Genomic DNA, 14,376 nt, shown 5'->3' on the forward strand with positions numbered 1-14,376 from the left:
AAGGAAGAAGACAGAGACTTTCGCGTGTTAAAACAAATGTTGCAATTCAGACCTCCCAGCTCCATCAGATTTGTCTAGAAATCTCAGGGTATCTAAATTTAATTTGGCATTCGAAGTCACACTTATTTTTAGTTGTGGCAGAATAATATGAAAAATGCTTTTTGTGGTTTTTTCCAGTTTTTTTTTATTTCGAAACTAAGAATAAGAAAGGTTTATAACTATATACACTTTTTTTTTTTTTTTTTTTTAAATTGGCCAATCTCATAAAAGCTTTGGTTATGATTCAGTTCAGTTCTAACTATACCTAACTTCTGTTTCTCCTTGGATTTTCTGCCCCTGGGCACACAACATTTTCTTGTTAGACTGGAAAAAAACTTTGCCAGATTCAGGAGCAAAGAAGAGAAAGATACATTTTGGACATGAATAAAACCTATTTATCCTCATTGGTCTAACAGATCTGCTCCCCTTTAGAGACCTGCAGAGTATTTCTAGGGCAGAAGCAGGACTTGAATTCCAAACAGTTTTGGCAGAGGAATCATCTGCAAATGCAGCAGTTCGTTATATGTTAAGTATGTATTCACTGTCTAGCACTCAGAAATAATGGGCCAAGACTTTAGAAATGTCTTCCCAAATTTAGGTTCCTATGTTTATTTCTGGCCTGAGAACTGTCAAGGTTGCAAAAGCTCTAAACTCACACAGTTCCCATTCAGCTTTCGGTTCCTAATTCATTTAGTAAATAAATCACGCAGAAAGCAAGCCATGTGGAAGCACTCTGTGGCAGGCAAATGTCCCAGCCAATTAGTGCTCTATGCGACACAATGAGAAAGGCCATATGTACACTGCTGCACTGTTCTTCTGACTTGAAGATCTTTATGTCTGAAAAGTTCCCCTATGCATTTTAAAAGGCCGTTATGAGGATATTCATTTGTGATAAAATCCAAGCTGCTGCTACAAGATTTTTAACTGGCACATCAAGTTAAAGAGAATTAAACCTAAGGGCCAGAAACTTCTGTGCTGCTCACAAATATTACAGCTTTATAAGTAGTTCAGTGGAGTTCCCTGGGACTATTTGGAGAATGAATTGCTGCTCTGCACACACAGGATCAGGTGCTAACCCAAAATGTCTGCCTGAGACTAGTGATACAGTTCTTCTACCCTCTGCTCACACCTGTTGCTGAATATACTCTTATTATACTTCCCTCCACGGCTTATTACTGCAATGTAACTTTTTATAGATAAATCATCACAGGTGGAAGGCAGAAGGGCAGCAAATGGTCTCAGAAAAATTCCAGACATATAACTTTTCTCAAGCTTCATGTGCATCAAATGCCGTTTTCAGTTATACCTGGGACTTCATGTTTTGTGTCAGGCAGATGTAAAACAGCAGAAATACCTACAACAAGGTATCATGATGTTGACAGGTAGGCATCTAAGGCTTTGGTGGCTGGTTTGGTTTTTTGTTTGTTTGGTTGGTTGTTTTTTTTTTATTCTTTTACTTTTGTTTTATATTGTTTTAAAGGTACCAAGCTAGGGATGGCAGAAGCACTTGCATGTGACTATCCCATCCATGGTTTCCTCTGATCTCTCTATCATTTAGATCCTTGATTAGTTACCAAAAGTGCACAGTCAGTACAACACAGAACAGCAGGCAGATGTGGAAGTGCTAATCCCATCAGTATGGTTGTTAGGAGACACAAGCTCTGAATCAGCTAAGCTGTGTTCAGCATGAAGCAAATGTTGGGGGGCACGTGTGGTTTTTGTTGTTGTTGTTTGGTTGGTTTGTTTGGGGTTTTTCTGTTTTGTTTTGGTTTATTTTGGGATGGGGTTTTTTTAATGCTAATGCTACGTTTTCAAGTCCATTGTGCTCTACCAGGCAAGAGACAGCCTCAAGGTTTTCAAAGTATAAATTTAAGTAGATGAAAGAAACGAAGGAGATTAAAAACATATATCAAAGAGGTTGGTTGGTTTGTTTGGTTGGTTGGTTTTTATGCACAGCTTTACAACTTCCTGGCATAGGCAGAGGTTAATTTGCTCTCTTGGTATCTTAGAATCATAGAATCATTTTGGTTGGAAAAGACCATCAAGATCATCTAGTCCAACCATTAACCTAACACTGTCACTAAACCATGTCCCTAAGAAACTCATCTATGCGTCTTTTAAACCCCTCCGGGGATGGTGACTCCACCACTTCCCTGGGCAGCCTATTCCAATGCCTGACAGCCCTTTCTGTGAAGAAATTTTTCCTAATATCCAATGTGAACCTTTCCTGGTGCAATTTGAAGCCATCTCCTCTCATTGTATCACTTGTCACTTGGGAGAAGAGACCAACACCCTTCATGCTACAACTTCATTTCAGGCAGTTGTAGATGGCAATAAGGTCTCCCATGGGCTAAAACAGGACCTTGGAGACAAAGGGATGTCAGACAGGGTGAAAAAGGTTTGAGACGCTGTGTCTACACATTAGCACGAGGTTTCCTGTTCACGCCCAGATCAAACAACCTGGTCAGCCATACTGCTGCACACATTGGCTTTAGTCTGGAGCCCACCAGTTTTCTAGGCAGAGGAGATCTGATCCTGAACAGGGATGGACTTTACTTGAACTCAAGAGCTCTGCCGTTCCAGGCAGTGTGAACACAGCCAGGGAGCCCAAAATTCAACTCCATTGCCAAAGGCAGTAAAAACATTGTCATTCAATTCACTGTAGGACCAATATGCCCCTGGAAATTCTAACAACATATGGCCACACTTGCAGAGCTCAGATGGATAAATTTAGACCTCCACTTCAAAAGGTAGCCTGACTTGTGCCTTAGGTACTGCCTGGGCTCTAGACATGTGGGTGAAAAATAAAAACACTGAAAAGATCCTCACCAGCAATTCACGTGAACTACTTAATTATTGTTTAACCTATGGATTTCTTTTCTGAGTCTACCACAAAGGAAGGCAGAAATTCTTTGTTTACAACTGGATATACAAGTGCCTAGGAAGACCTGGAGTTCAGGGTCTGGTTCAGATATAAGTGTAAAAAGAACTGGAATTCGCATCAGAACAGGCTTCCTAGAAGTATTTTGTCACTTCTGTTCTGAGATCTGAATAAAAACCGCAAGGTTTTATGCTTGGCAGGGAATCCTAGAAATTCAACAACAAAAAAGTTAATGCCAGAAGCAGGCGTGCATTCAAGGGGTTCTTTTTCAACATGGATCCCCTTCCTTCACCTCTCCCCTCCAGCCTTTTCTCTCTGCTGCTTTCTCCTCTTCCTCAGTCCTGATCTGATTTTGGAGACAGGGAAGCAAATGTCAAAAAAAACTAAAAAAAAAAAAACAAAAAAACAAAAAAACCAAAAAACCACAAACCACAAAACCCACTCAAATGTGAGGCTTTGCATTGGCACCCTTTTCAGTTTCGAACCAGAAGTCCCTTTTTGTAGGCAAATAATCCTGCCACAGCCACAGAAGTGAAGAAAGTGGAAAATCCAATCAGCTTTAGCAATCCTGGCACAGATGGCAAGTTCCTTTCCCAGAAGGTTGTAGTGATGGGCAAAGCTGGAACATCCTGCAGGGAGAACAGCCATTATCAACACAACATCTCCACTGTGAGAGGTAGGATGTAAATCAAGAGATTCTTGAAGTAGAAACTGAACTGGGTTGAAGCAGTTCATGTTGTGAAAAAGCAGAGTGTATCAAATTTTTCTGGTCAGTTAAGGGGAAGAGGAAGAGACACACAGAAAGGATTCATAGCCCAGCGAAAAAGATCCTTCTGATCCCATGTTACAGAGTTGTCAAATAGGTGCCTTTTCTGAATTTCTGTCATATTCCTCTTTAGGGAGGACAGTTTTGGTAAGGAAAAGTTTATTGTGCTTTTGCTTTAGTGAACCTATATAAAAACAGACAACAAAATTTAATCATATCAGAAAAACAGAAAAAAAGTCCATTTAATCTACAGAAAGACTTACAATTGACTCAGGTTCTGGCTTCCAAATTTCACTGTCTGGGATTTTCCTCATAGCAAACAGTATCTGAAAACATATAACATTTTTCTAGTAAGTATCACTGAAAGGGAGAAAGAGCTTGCTTCAATTTTTGTTTTTAAATTGTATGAGGAAGGTAACAATTGACTACATAAATCTCTGTGTATTCAAATTCTAAAGAAAACTTGACCTTTCTACAACTCATTTGTGGGGGGCCTGATATTTAATAAGACATTCATCCTAGTGGAAAGTAGAAACAGTAACAGAAAAACCTCTCACTGCTTAGTCCGTGTGAGATATCAGAACTTGAGTAGTCCTACTGAAACAGGGTAATATGATTATGACTAGGAGTTAGGTATACACTCATAGCAAACCGAGATGTGCATAAACTGGCTACTGCATGGGCAAGCTGTGTAGCCAGGAGTAGCTTGGTTTGCAGATTTTACCATGGTGTAGGAAGAGGAACAGAATCCTGTGAGAGTGATGACAAATCACCACTTTCAGCCAGAGAAAACCAAGACTAAAAAAAAAAAACCTTCACAATGGAAAAGTAACCATTCAAAGTATCAAAGATATTAGAGATGAGCAGGATAGGAAAGATTATCTGAAATGATAGTCATGAAAGATAGCAAGATTAACTACTTCTACAGTAAAATAAAATTGAGGTGGTGATATTAATGTTTTTCCTATTTCAGGTACTTGTAGATTTAACAAGATTTGCCATCTTTTATGGTGGGTTTTTATTTTAAACAAGATTCACAGACCCTGTCAGCTTTTCAATACAAGAGAGTGAGAAACACCCTCGCATTGGATTTTAAACATATTTTCCTTTCACAAGTAAGTGAGAAAAGGGAAACAGTAGATTTTTTACGAGTCAAGCTCATTTGCCAACTTCCCTGCTGAGGCCTATGGAGGTTCTGCTGTAATGTTCTACCTCTGGAGGTTTTCAGGACCAAGTTAGGTACAGGCTTCACAAATGGGATAGTTTAGGGACAGTTGATCCCTGTATTTTGGGGCAAGGATATGGAATCTCCAGATCCCTTCCAGGCCAATTTCTGTTTAATGACTGCAGTTCTTAGCTGGAAGGTTCCCTTCACCTCATAGAACAAAGGTGAAATTTCTTTTGCTGCTCCATAAATCATAATATTCCCGAAAACAGTTGAGAAATTTGCAATTTTTTCAGAAGCAAAATATTTAAGTCTTTCTTTAAGGACTTTATGCAAGGCTGCCTCAATGACATGTCACTGTGTCAATGGTGTTGGAAACAGCTGAGGAAGGGACTGGCTTGGTCTGCAGAGATGCAGAACTGAGCTGTTCCTAGTGAGGCTAATGGCCATGATCTCTCAGCATGATGACTAACAAAGGGCTCAATTGGGAGAAAAAATGACTACGTGAGAATTCAGGATTTCTGTTAAAGAAGAAAGGATTTCCTTCCTGGAAACAGAGAAGAGTTTGATGAAATAGCCCAAGTCTGTCCTAAGCATTCCAAATCTAAATGCAAAACCTTCATCCTTTTTGAAGCCTATCCCCTTTGCAGGGATTTGCATCAAGATTTCAGAACACCTGAAGATGTCAACACTCAGTTCCCATCTCACTGCCAAACAAAAGATCTTCCATTTTCCAGAAGAAATTTGACAGTGTCCCATTTTGGGCTTGTGCCTGTACCTCTCTGGCTGCTCTTTCTCCAGCCTGTACAGCCCCCTCCATGTACCCGCTCCACTCTGTGGCTGTCTCTGTGCCAGCGAAATAGATCCTGCCGACAGGCTGCCGAATAATCCTGGAGGGGAACAAGCAGTAAGTCACATCAGCCATATCAGAAAAGATAATTTGGATCCTTGGGTTAGTATTAGAATAGAAGTGTTTTAAATAACAGCGAGCACTTAAACATGGTAACTTTGGGTGAGTTGAGCTGGAGTCTGCATTATATTTTGTAAAAATTTACACTGCAACTCTTTCAGTGTTATTTCTGGCAGTGAATCTAGTGCTCATAGGTATGAAGGACAATCAGCTTGAGATGAGACCTATTGTATCTCACAGTTTCAGCCAGTGTCATAAATACCAATGCGAGGCATTACTGGCACAGTATAGCATTCTGAAATACATCCCCATGATATCTAAAGTAATAAACAATTTTTTTAAAAGTAATTTTTAAAAAATTACTCTATTTTTGACAGAATTTGCAATAATTATCATTAAAATTACTTTAAAAACTAAGGCTTCCATATGCTCTTCATTACAATTGCTTTATTGTTCTAAGTTATTTTTAAATTGTGAAAGCTTATACTTCAAAAACAGGGCTATGCCACCACATTAAAAACTACGTATCTGAATCTGATAACTTGTCTGGCTAGTAAGTCTTTTTCTTTTTGGCAAATCTTATTTTCATGCAAAAACTTGTGTCAGAGAGGACTGTATACAATGGCACACTGATTAGTGTATTAAGACTGTACTGCCAAAAGGAAAGGAACAGGCCAGAGAAATCACTCATTACTGTCGATGTTGGCAGGAATTAACTCTCGTCAGTATTTATAAAATACCAGCTAAAGATGTACCAGAAACAGTAACATCAACCTCAAATACTCGAAGCCAGTTTTGTAAACATTGTGAAAACCTCCCAACTTCCTTCAAAAAACCTACTCAGATGTATTCACTGAATAATAAAAGTGAATAAAAACCCCTAATGATACCGTACTCATCCATCATAATGTCCAACTGAGACAAGTGGAAGGCTATAATATCTTTTTCAAATATTCCCCAGTGATCTTAAAGGTATAAAGTGAACAGTGACAGAGGATTTATGACCCTTTCTGAGGATATTTGTTAACTTGGTCTTATCTTACTACTCCAAAGCCCACTATAAATAGACACTGTACCTTCCATACTGAGTCATTATGCCTGGTGGGAAGTAGGCTGTGTAGCAACCCCCAGAATACTGCTCTTCACACCAGTTCTTCTCTTCATAATGCACTGGCTATAAAACAGAGACTAATTCACTGAAGGAAAGGACAAAGTCCTGAGGAAGCTAATAAAAGAACTGAGGAGACAGCAGAGGAGAATAGCATATGATTTGTTGCATGTCAACATCTGACAAGATGAGCACATTTAACAAGACTCTTAATGCAGCATGGATCCAACACAATAAGCTGTAATTTTAGACACTGCTAGCTATTTTTTAAAAAAACTAGATAATCTGGCCACTGTAGAACATAATCCTCTTAATCTGTCGATGTAAATTTATGCTTTCAGCACAAATTTATGTTTTGAGCCATTTAAAGCAAAATTAACCTCTAGTGTACACAGGTATAGTACTTGTAACATGTACATTGGATAGAAATATATACTGTTAAAAATGCAACATATGACACTTGCATGGTTCTGCATACAACGTCGTTGTGTTTTAAAAGATGTCATTTCAATATTGCTGTCTACAAATTTAACTTGCATAGAATTGCCCTTAAAGGACAAAGGGCATTGATCACATAAACTAAGTGTGAGATCACAAATCCTGTCAGTTATTTACCATTACAGGGAAGAGAAGGCAAGTGAAAGGCAAAAAGAAAACCACATGCAGCAATGGAGCCTAGCAACTAGTAATAGAGAAGAACCGTTATGCTCTACGTAAACTGAGGGGGAAAGGCAAACCTGTCACAGCTGAAAACAGTCGAGATGTATAGTGGCAAACACTGTGAACACTATACATGAATCTGGGCAAGAACATATCTGCCTTTTAACCATTTCATAAGCTCGTTCTTATCCTCAGTGTCAAACACAACCCAAGATATGACATAACCTCCTCTCTACTTCTCTACAGAGGGCAGCAAGCGCGATCCCATAGCAGGTACCTTTTCCAAAACACTATGCAGCACTGTGCTGGAGCATGGCGGCATCCCAGTTTCATTCTGCCCTTCCCCATTTCAACCAGTCTGACAAGAGAATCCATAGCTTAGATTGTTTGCTTACATGTAAAGCTTCCTCTGATCCGAGAACCTTTGCATAGAGCTCACATAGCCTCGACTTCCTGCAAGAGAAAAGCAATGTAAGACTTCTGTGTAATGAAAGAGAAAACAAACCACCTCTAGTATGACCTAGTTTCAAAAGAAAAAGTATTAATATCTGCATGAACTTGAGATTCCAGCTTTTTGGGATCTATCCTAATTGCTCAGCCTCTGGATCACTAGAAATAACTCACTCAAACTCCTGTGCTGCATAAGTGCTGGTTTTACCAGCATCTATGCAAGCTGTTCCCTTAAGATATGTCTAGCAGCCCAAATTCATATCTTATCCAAAGGTTCTCTAGGCTGTCAGGAAAATAAAGTAGTAAGACATTGCACTTTTTTTGTCTTGATGTATAGTCTAACTTACAGTTTGTTCCTACAAAGATCCAGGTACTGACAGCCTGAGGCTCTCAGGGAATCAGTACTTTATTTCTGTATCTATAAAATTTCCTCCTGTTTTAGTTTATGAGTCTATAAATCCATGAATATACTTCATTCTGTAGCAAACCCCAAGTACAGTTAAGTTTGTTCCTAAAAGCTTTTGGGTCTTACTGTTTACTGTTAGCCACACTGCGCCAATTCCCAAACACAAGAAGATCAAGATGAAATAATAGTTAACAATTGTGAAATACAAACCTGCAAACACAACACTGGAAAGATATTTACTTCTGGAAGCAAATCCTGTGCTCCACAGAAAGCCATGCTGAGCACAGAAATACAGCAGTCCCAGGTCACTAACTACCTGGGCTACACGTCAAGCTATATAAGCTTATGAGGAAACCACATCTATACTGCTCTATGAAGCAACTCAGCTATAGTCAGGAGCAGCTGAACTCAAAGAATGTTATAAGAAAGGAGATGAGGAAAGCCTGTGCTCTGCTTTTTCTCCACATGTGATCTGCCCTTCAGGGAGCCTGGAAATGGTAAACCAGAGGCTGGTAGGGATTCTCATGTACAGCCAGCTGCAGGGCTCCAAGAAGGTGCAAGGTCACTGCTGTTTGCTAACCACATTGCAAATACAGATAAAGTTATTTTAAAATACCTGTGCAAAAGAAAACATTAAGCTTCAGGTCAAGGGCATCTTCAGACTCTTAAGAAATTTCGACCTTGGAAGGAATTATTCATCAATAATAGGTAGTATTTGACAGGAAAAAAACCCAGAAATGCAGTTTCTAAAGGACTGAATTGTACCAACAGTAATCTATCCTGAGGTCATTCTCCCTAATAAGAATAATCCTTGAAGATGAGCTGGTCTCTGTGCAATGTCTGCACTTCTTGTCCTAGAACAATTTAAATAAATACTTATTTATGGATTTATGGCTAATGCTAGCATGAAACATTTGGAATATGCAGTGAGTAAAAAATCCTTATTTCTTGGTTTTGGACTCAGCTGTGAAATTGCTACCAGCACTAAATAAGAGGAATGTTATGCCTGGAGCTACCTAGGTAGGGTCCTGTTAAGAGTTACACTGTGCCCAGTGTGGAAGCAGCATACATGCAGACACTCAGCTCGTTTCACTGGCCTCTTATTCCAGAGCAGTGTGTGATGCCATCACCTTCGTTGCACAGCTGTGAAGGGCAGGGCACAGTCTAACCACAGTAATTGCCCATTGGCACCTGGCCTGGGAAGACCAGCTGGAAGGCAGCAGTGAGTTTTTCTTCCTTCAGTCTGGCTTCATTAAAATGGTTTCCATCCCCATGGCTGTTCTCAGCCATGATTTAGGATAGCTGCCATGGACTCTACATCCTACTCTTAATGTCCAAGCGTTACTGAAAACCTTACCCAGCCATCAACATGATAGACAGAAAGCCCAGCTTGTGTTGACAGGTGAGCAGAGCATCTCAGCGAGATGCATCCTCTGTAGGGTGCCACAAGAAGCCTGTCCTCAGAAGAGATCCCTCCCTGCAAACACCATAACCCCCATCTAAACAACACAAACTGGTTGCACTCTGAGTGTATCCTGGGAGAAGGTCCAGGCTTGTGCTCTGCCTCCTCCTGGACCATGATTTCCACTGGAAGGAGACTTGTGCTTATGTGCAGGACAGAAGCTGCAAGGCAGCCCAGTGGGCTCCTGCCTTGGTCGACTGTAACCAGGACTTGAGGAGCCAGAGGCACCCCTGCACCAGGGTACCTCTATCGGGTACCAACTCAAGCATATTTCATAACTGCAAAGTCCTTCCTAGTCTAAGGTTCATTCCTCAAAAGATAAAAGTTCAAAATCCTTCTGTTTACAACTTGGCCATAGTCAGCAGCAGAGTCAGATAATTGTGCTAATGACATTAACGTCCAGGGGAAAGCAACCTTTCCTTCATGGTGTCGTGCAAACTGCCAGGACAGCCCTTCATTTCACAGAAAGAGAAGCTGAAATACTGAAAATGCTCAGCTGTATCTAGCGTATTGGCACACAGCATAAGACACCATTTGGTGTTTATGATGGCTTAAAATGCTGGGCACACTGGATTTCAGAATACCTACGCTACTTTTATCATCAGCCACCTGCTGGGGGTCTATCTCAAAGCCTGAGTGCTGAGGAAAATGCTGACTTGTCCATTCCCGCCAAATTTGTGGTACCAGGCTGTCATTTGAAAAGACTGGGACATTAACAACCCCATTTAGACCCATTATCCACAGATTGCTAGACTACCTGCAAAGCTAATCTGAGATGACTATGCCTTCTATAGTTAAACTAGCTGTTACTGTAAAAATGTTTACTTGGACACAGTATTCCTTGTGACATGCTTTAAAAACAAATGTGTTTTCTCCATGTCAAAATAAGGCTCTCCTCATATCCACACTCTCTACTTTTAGCTTTAATTTGATCAGATACTGTGAATCAGTGTGATGGAAAAAACTCATTATTTTGTAAATTCTATTTTAGTAATAAACAAAAGAGCACCACTGTATGCATAGATTTATTTCAATAAGACAGTAAAAACAAGCTTCATTTGTGCCTGAAGGGCATTTTTTCCCTTTACTGAGGGTGGAGAGCTGGAGGCAGCTTTTTGACCTCTTTGTGATGCAGAAGTCTCATTCATGGCAGCTACAGCAACCCCAAGGTTACACTGTGTTACAGACACTGAAAGGATCCTCCAGGGTGATTAGAAAAAAAAAATCAAGCTCAAAGGCCAAAACTGTCCTTCTTACAAGTTTTCAAAGAGCTTGGTGCACTTGCAGGAAGCCAGAGAGGCCGCGATGGGGATGGATGAGAGTGGCCCTGAACGCTTTCCAGGGAGGGTAGCAGAATGTTTACGCTGCTTTTACAATTAGCAGCTTAGAGCAGTTCTTTTGCAAAAGCCACGTATAAGCAGAGCAGCCCAGCTGGAAAATGAGAACCGGGCCCTGAGAGTGTCCAAAGGGCAGGGGCTAGCTACCACATCTGCTGGCTGGTGGGAGGAATTTTATGGGGTCTTCATCCAAAAACACCTACAAGATCTTCTTGCTTAAAGTGACATGTCCTCCTACAGTTGCAAAGTTACAGACAACTTCCTTCAAATCAGTGCATATTTTTCCTGCTCTGGTGATTTGTAACAGACATTTTACTTGAATTCCATGCAGATCCCCAGTGTTTGTACCTACCTTTCTTCTTTTGTGAGACCTGTCAGTCTTCTACATTTCCGAGCAAGAATGAAGCTGTAGGAAGACCACAAACAATTTACTTCCATTATGTTACTACATTTCTTGCATTATTTAAAATGCCAATACCTCATGGTGGGGTGCTGTGATTCATAATATTATCTCTATCCAAAATATCCATTTCATCTCCCTGCATAATGTTATACGATCTGCCTGCTGCTTGCAGAACTCACTGTGAAAGAAACCACTCTGAGATTCAGGTTAAAATATTTGTATGAGCTGTTTCCCAATGACCTTAATTTTATACAGCAGTGCATGTAGGCGTATAGCAACATGAGATGAAGCCTGGGATTGAACTGTAATTTATTGTTAAATAAACTTTCTAAGGCTGATCATACTCAAACAAAACAAAACAACATAAAACCAAAAAAACAAAACAGAACAAAATATAATTCTAGAGAACAAATTTTTGGGAGGCTAAATATCTGGAGAAAACTTTACATTTCTGTAACCATCCCCTTTTTTCTTCTGCGTCCTTTCCTCTTCTCCAATTTCGTACTTTGCCACATAAAAAGGCAAAAGATGACCGTGAGAAAAAGAAATACAAAATTTCATTTTTTTAAATTAGCATTTAAATCATAGAGAGAATTTTTTTAAAAATAAAAAATCAAACATATTCCCCACACACTGATAAACTCAACTCTCTAAATATTTTTAAGTATTTCCCTTCAAAGGTAGAAGGTTTTATTTCAATTGTTGCCTCTAAGACAAAATAAAAAGGCATCGACTAGACACCTTCTACGTCTCTTACCCTATTATGGCAGGAAAGCTGCCATCAGGCTTAGTATCGTCAAGTGTTAAACCAATTGCAGCATCCTCATCTTCAATGATCATGGTACCACAATACCCTGTTAAGCACAAGGTGGAAAAGAAGTGAGGATCCACATATCCAAACACAGGAACAAGCTGACAAGAAGTTGCGAAATACTCAGAACTTGACTGGAGAAAGCCCTAAACAACCTGATCTAAATTCACTCTGCTTTGAGCAAGGCATGGGACTAGATAACACCCAGAGATCCCTCCCAGTCTCTATCCTCTGATTTTATGATTCTAACACAGGGAGATATGAAAACAGATGGAAGGAGAACAAAGAAAAAGTAAAGTGATCCCCCTCAAGTGACAAAGACTAGTGTGCTGCTCCCTTGCTGATCTGCAAGGCAGTGTAGTGTAGTGTTGCCTTGAGTCAGAGAAGTGCTAGATTCTCCCTAGAAGAGAAAGTTTAGATCTGAGATGTTCTGACAATTAACAATCTTTTTCAAGCATCTTTAAACCAGCAGGACAATCAAGGAATCTCCTGATGTTGAATTCATTATAGAAAAATAAATTATTCTGCAACCTGATTAGCAAGGTAATTATTAATTGCACAGAAACAGACTGCTCTCAGATACTGAAGATGTTCAAATGCCTCTAGCACAGTTGTTTCCATATATGACGTTTATGTCAGACATAGGAGGAGATATCAGTACATTGTTTTGAAAACACAAATGTTTTTGAAATAAGAGTTTGAGGAAAAAAAAATTGTTCTTAAAACAACAATGTGTTAGCAAAGCACAGCACACAAACTGTGGGTTCTACTAGGAAATGGGAGTCACCTCTTGCCAGTCCATCCCAAACCCAATAGCCACAATCCAGAACTCTTACAATAATTAACAGAGATGGAGACTGGGTGAGATTTGTAGACAAACACAAATGTGGACTCATTATAACCCATAATGAGAAATGGGTGCTATTACATTGCAGTTTGTCATATTTTCAGTAAGTTCTAAAAGAAGTCTGAGGAATCATGATAGAAGTATTCAGCATGTAAAGGGAGTCCAGGATGACTAGCCCAGCTGTCGGTATCTATGTGGAGACAGCTCCAATTAATCCTGCCCAGTGCATCCAGAAGGCAGAACTTTTGCAGGCTGATAACTGATGGGAAAAAATCTCTTTTCGTCACACATCACTTGCACCTTTACATTACTGCGCAAGTGGGAGAGACTCATCTCACACCCAGTTGCCACTGAAGGAAAAAGAGAGGACAGCAGAGAACAACCAAAGCAACAAGCAAGAGGCATGAGTTCCCCCTTCATGCCTACCTCCTTGTTTTTATTCCTCCGTCCACCCTCTCTTCCCAACCGATCTCTCAAGTTTCTCAAACAGGGAAAGGCAAAAATGGCATAGCAGTGTATGAAGTCTCCTTCTAAGGTCCAGCATCCTCCAAACACAAAGTCTACTCCATTACCATGTACCCTCTTCCCTCTCTCTGTCACTACTATACCATTCAATAAAAACACAATACCCTTCTTCCTCCAAAAAGTTTCCTTATAGTACACAATGCACTTGATGACTGAGCCCATGGGGATTCGGTTGATGAGCTGGTTTCTCACTGGGGGCAAAGGTGGGTTGAAATGAATCTTCAAACAAAGAGCTGGGGGAATCGCACTGATCACATATTTGCCCTGGAAAAGAAGCTACATGTAAGCCAAATGCATTCTCTACTACTTCATCCTAAGTATACTGCTCTAATGATCTTGGCAGACATCTGGGGAAGCTGCAGGGTGTATCTTCTGAAGCAATTTTGGGATTTAGCATAAGAATTGCAAAACTGAAACCTCACAAAATCCTGGTTGTTAAACAACAAACAAGCATTATATAAACAGCCATCTGTTCCAATGATGGGCACCTGCTCTTTCCCCAGCACTTGGAAAAAAAGCCAGTGGAAAGATTTTCCATGTTACAAGAGTCCTTCAGTCTTCCTTCCATCTGGACTTCTCTGTTACAACCTGGAAGCAAAGTCTGAA

At 40.1% G+C, this 14,376-nt stretch overlaps 2 protein-coding genes across 4 annotated transcripts in view; one reads left to right on the plus strand and one right to left on the minus strand.

Moving 5' to 3' along the window:
* LOC136002538 (amine oxidase [flavin-containing] A-like) overlaps positions 1–5,546 on the plus strand; it is a 56,907-nt gene extending 51,361 nt beyond the window's left edge. Inside the window, exon 15 of one of the 2 annotated variants that reach the window (XM_065657695.1) lies at positions 5,502–5,546. In XM_065657695.1, coding sequence (XP_065513767.1) covers positions 5,502–5,531 — 30 coding nt within the window. In that variant the 3' untranslated portion in view covers positions 5,532–5,546. Of the gene's footprint in view, positions 1–4,659; positions 4,726–5,501 lie in introns of those variants that run through there. The other variant, XM_065657685.1, reaches the window with a different exon arrangement.
* Positions 1–14,376, minus strand: part of LOC136002554 (amine oxidase [flavin-containing] B-like) — a 53,940-nt gene that overhangs the window by 1,532 nt on the left and 38,032 nt on the right. The window contains exons 8-15 of one of the 2 annotated variants that reach the window (XM_065657720.1): positions 13,875–14,034; positions 12,345–12,441; positions 11,537–11,590; positions 7,925–7,982; positions 6,838–6,935; positions 5,630–5,741; positions 3,950–4,012; positions 3,389–3,549 (exon numbers count right to left, since the gene is read on the minus strand). In XM_065657720.1, the coding sequence (XP_065513792.1) occupies positions 3,394–3,549; positions 3,950–4,012; positions 5,630–5,741; positions 6,838–6,935; positions 7,925–7,982; positions 11,537–11,590; positions 12,345–12,441; positions 13,875–14,034 (798 nt within the window). In that variant the 3' untranslated portion in view covers positions 3,389–3,393. Of the gene's footprint in view, positions 1–3,362; positions 3,550–3,949; positions 4,013–5,629; positions 5,742–6,837; positions 6,936–7,924; positions 7,983–11,536; positions 11,591–12,344; positions 12,442–13,874; positions 14,035–14,376 lie in introns of both variants that reach the window. The other variant, XM_065657712.1, reaches the window with a different exon arrangement.

This window comes from Caloenas nicobarica, chromosome 1 (assembly GCF_036013445.1).
Source record: "Caloenas nicobarica isolate bCalNic1 chromosome 1, bCalNic1.hap1, whole genome shotgun sequence".
NCBI lineage: Eukaryota > Metazoa > Chordata > Aves > Columbiformes > Columbidae > Caloenas > Caloenas nicobarica.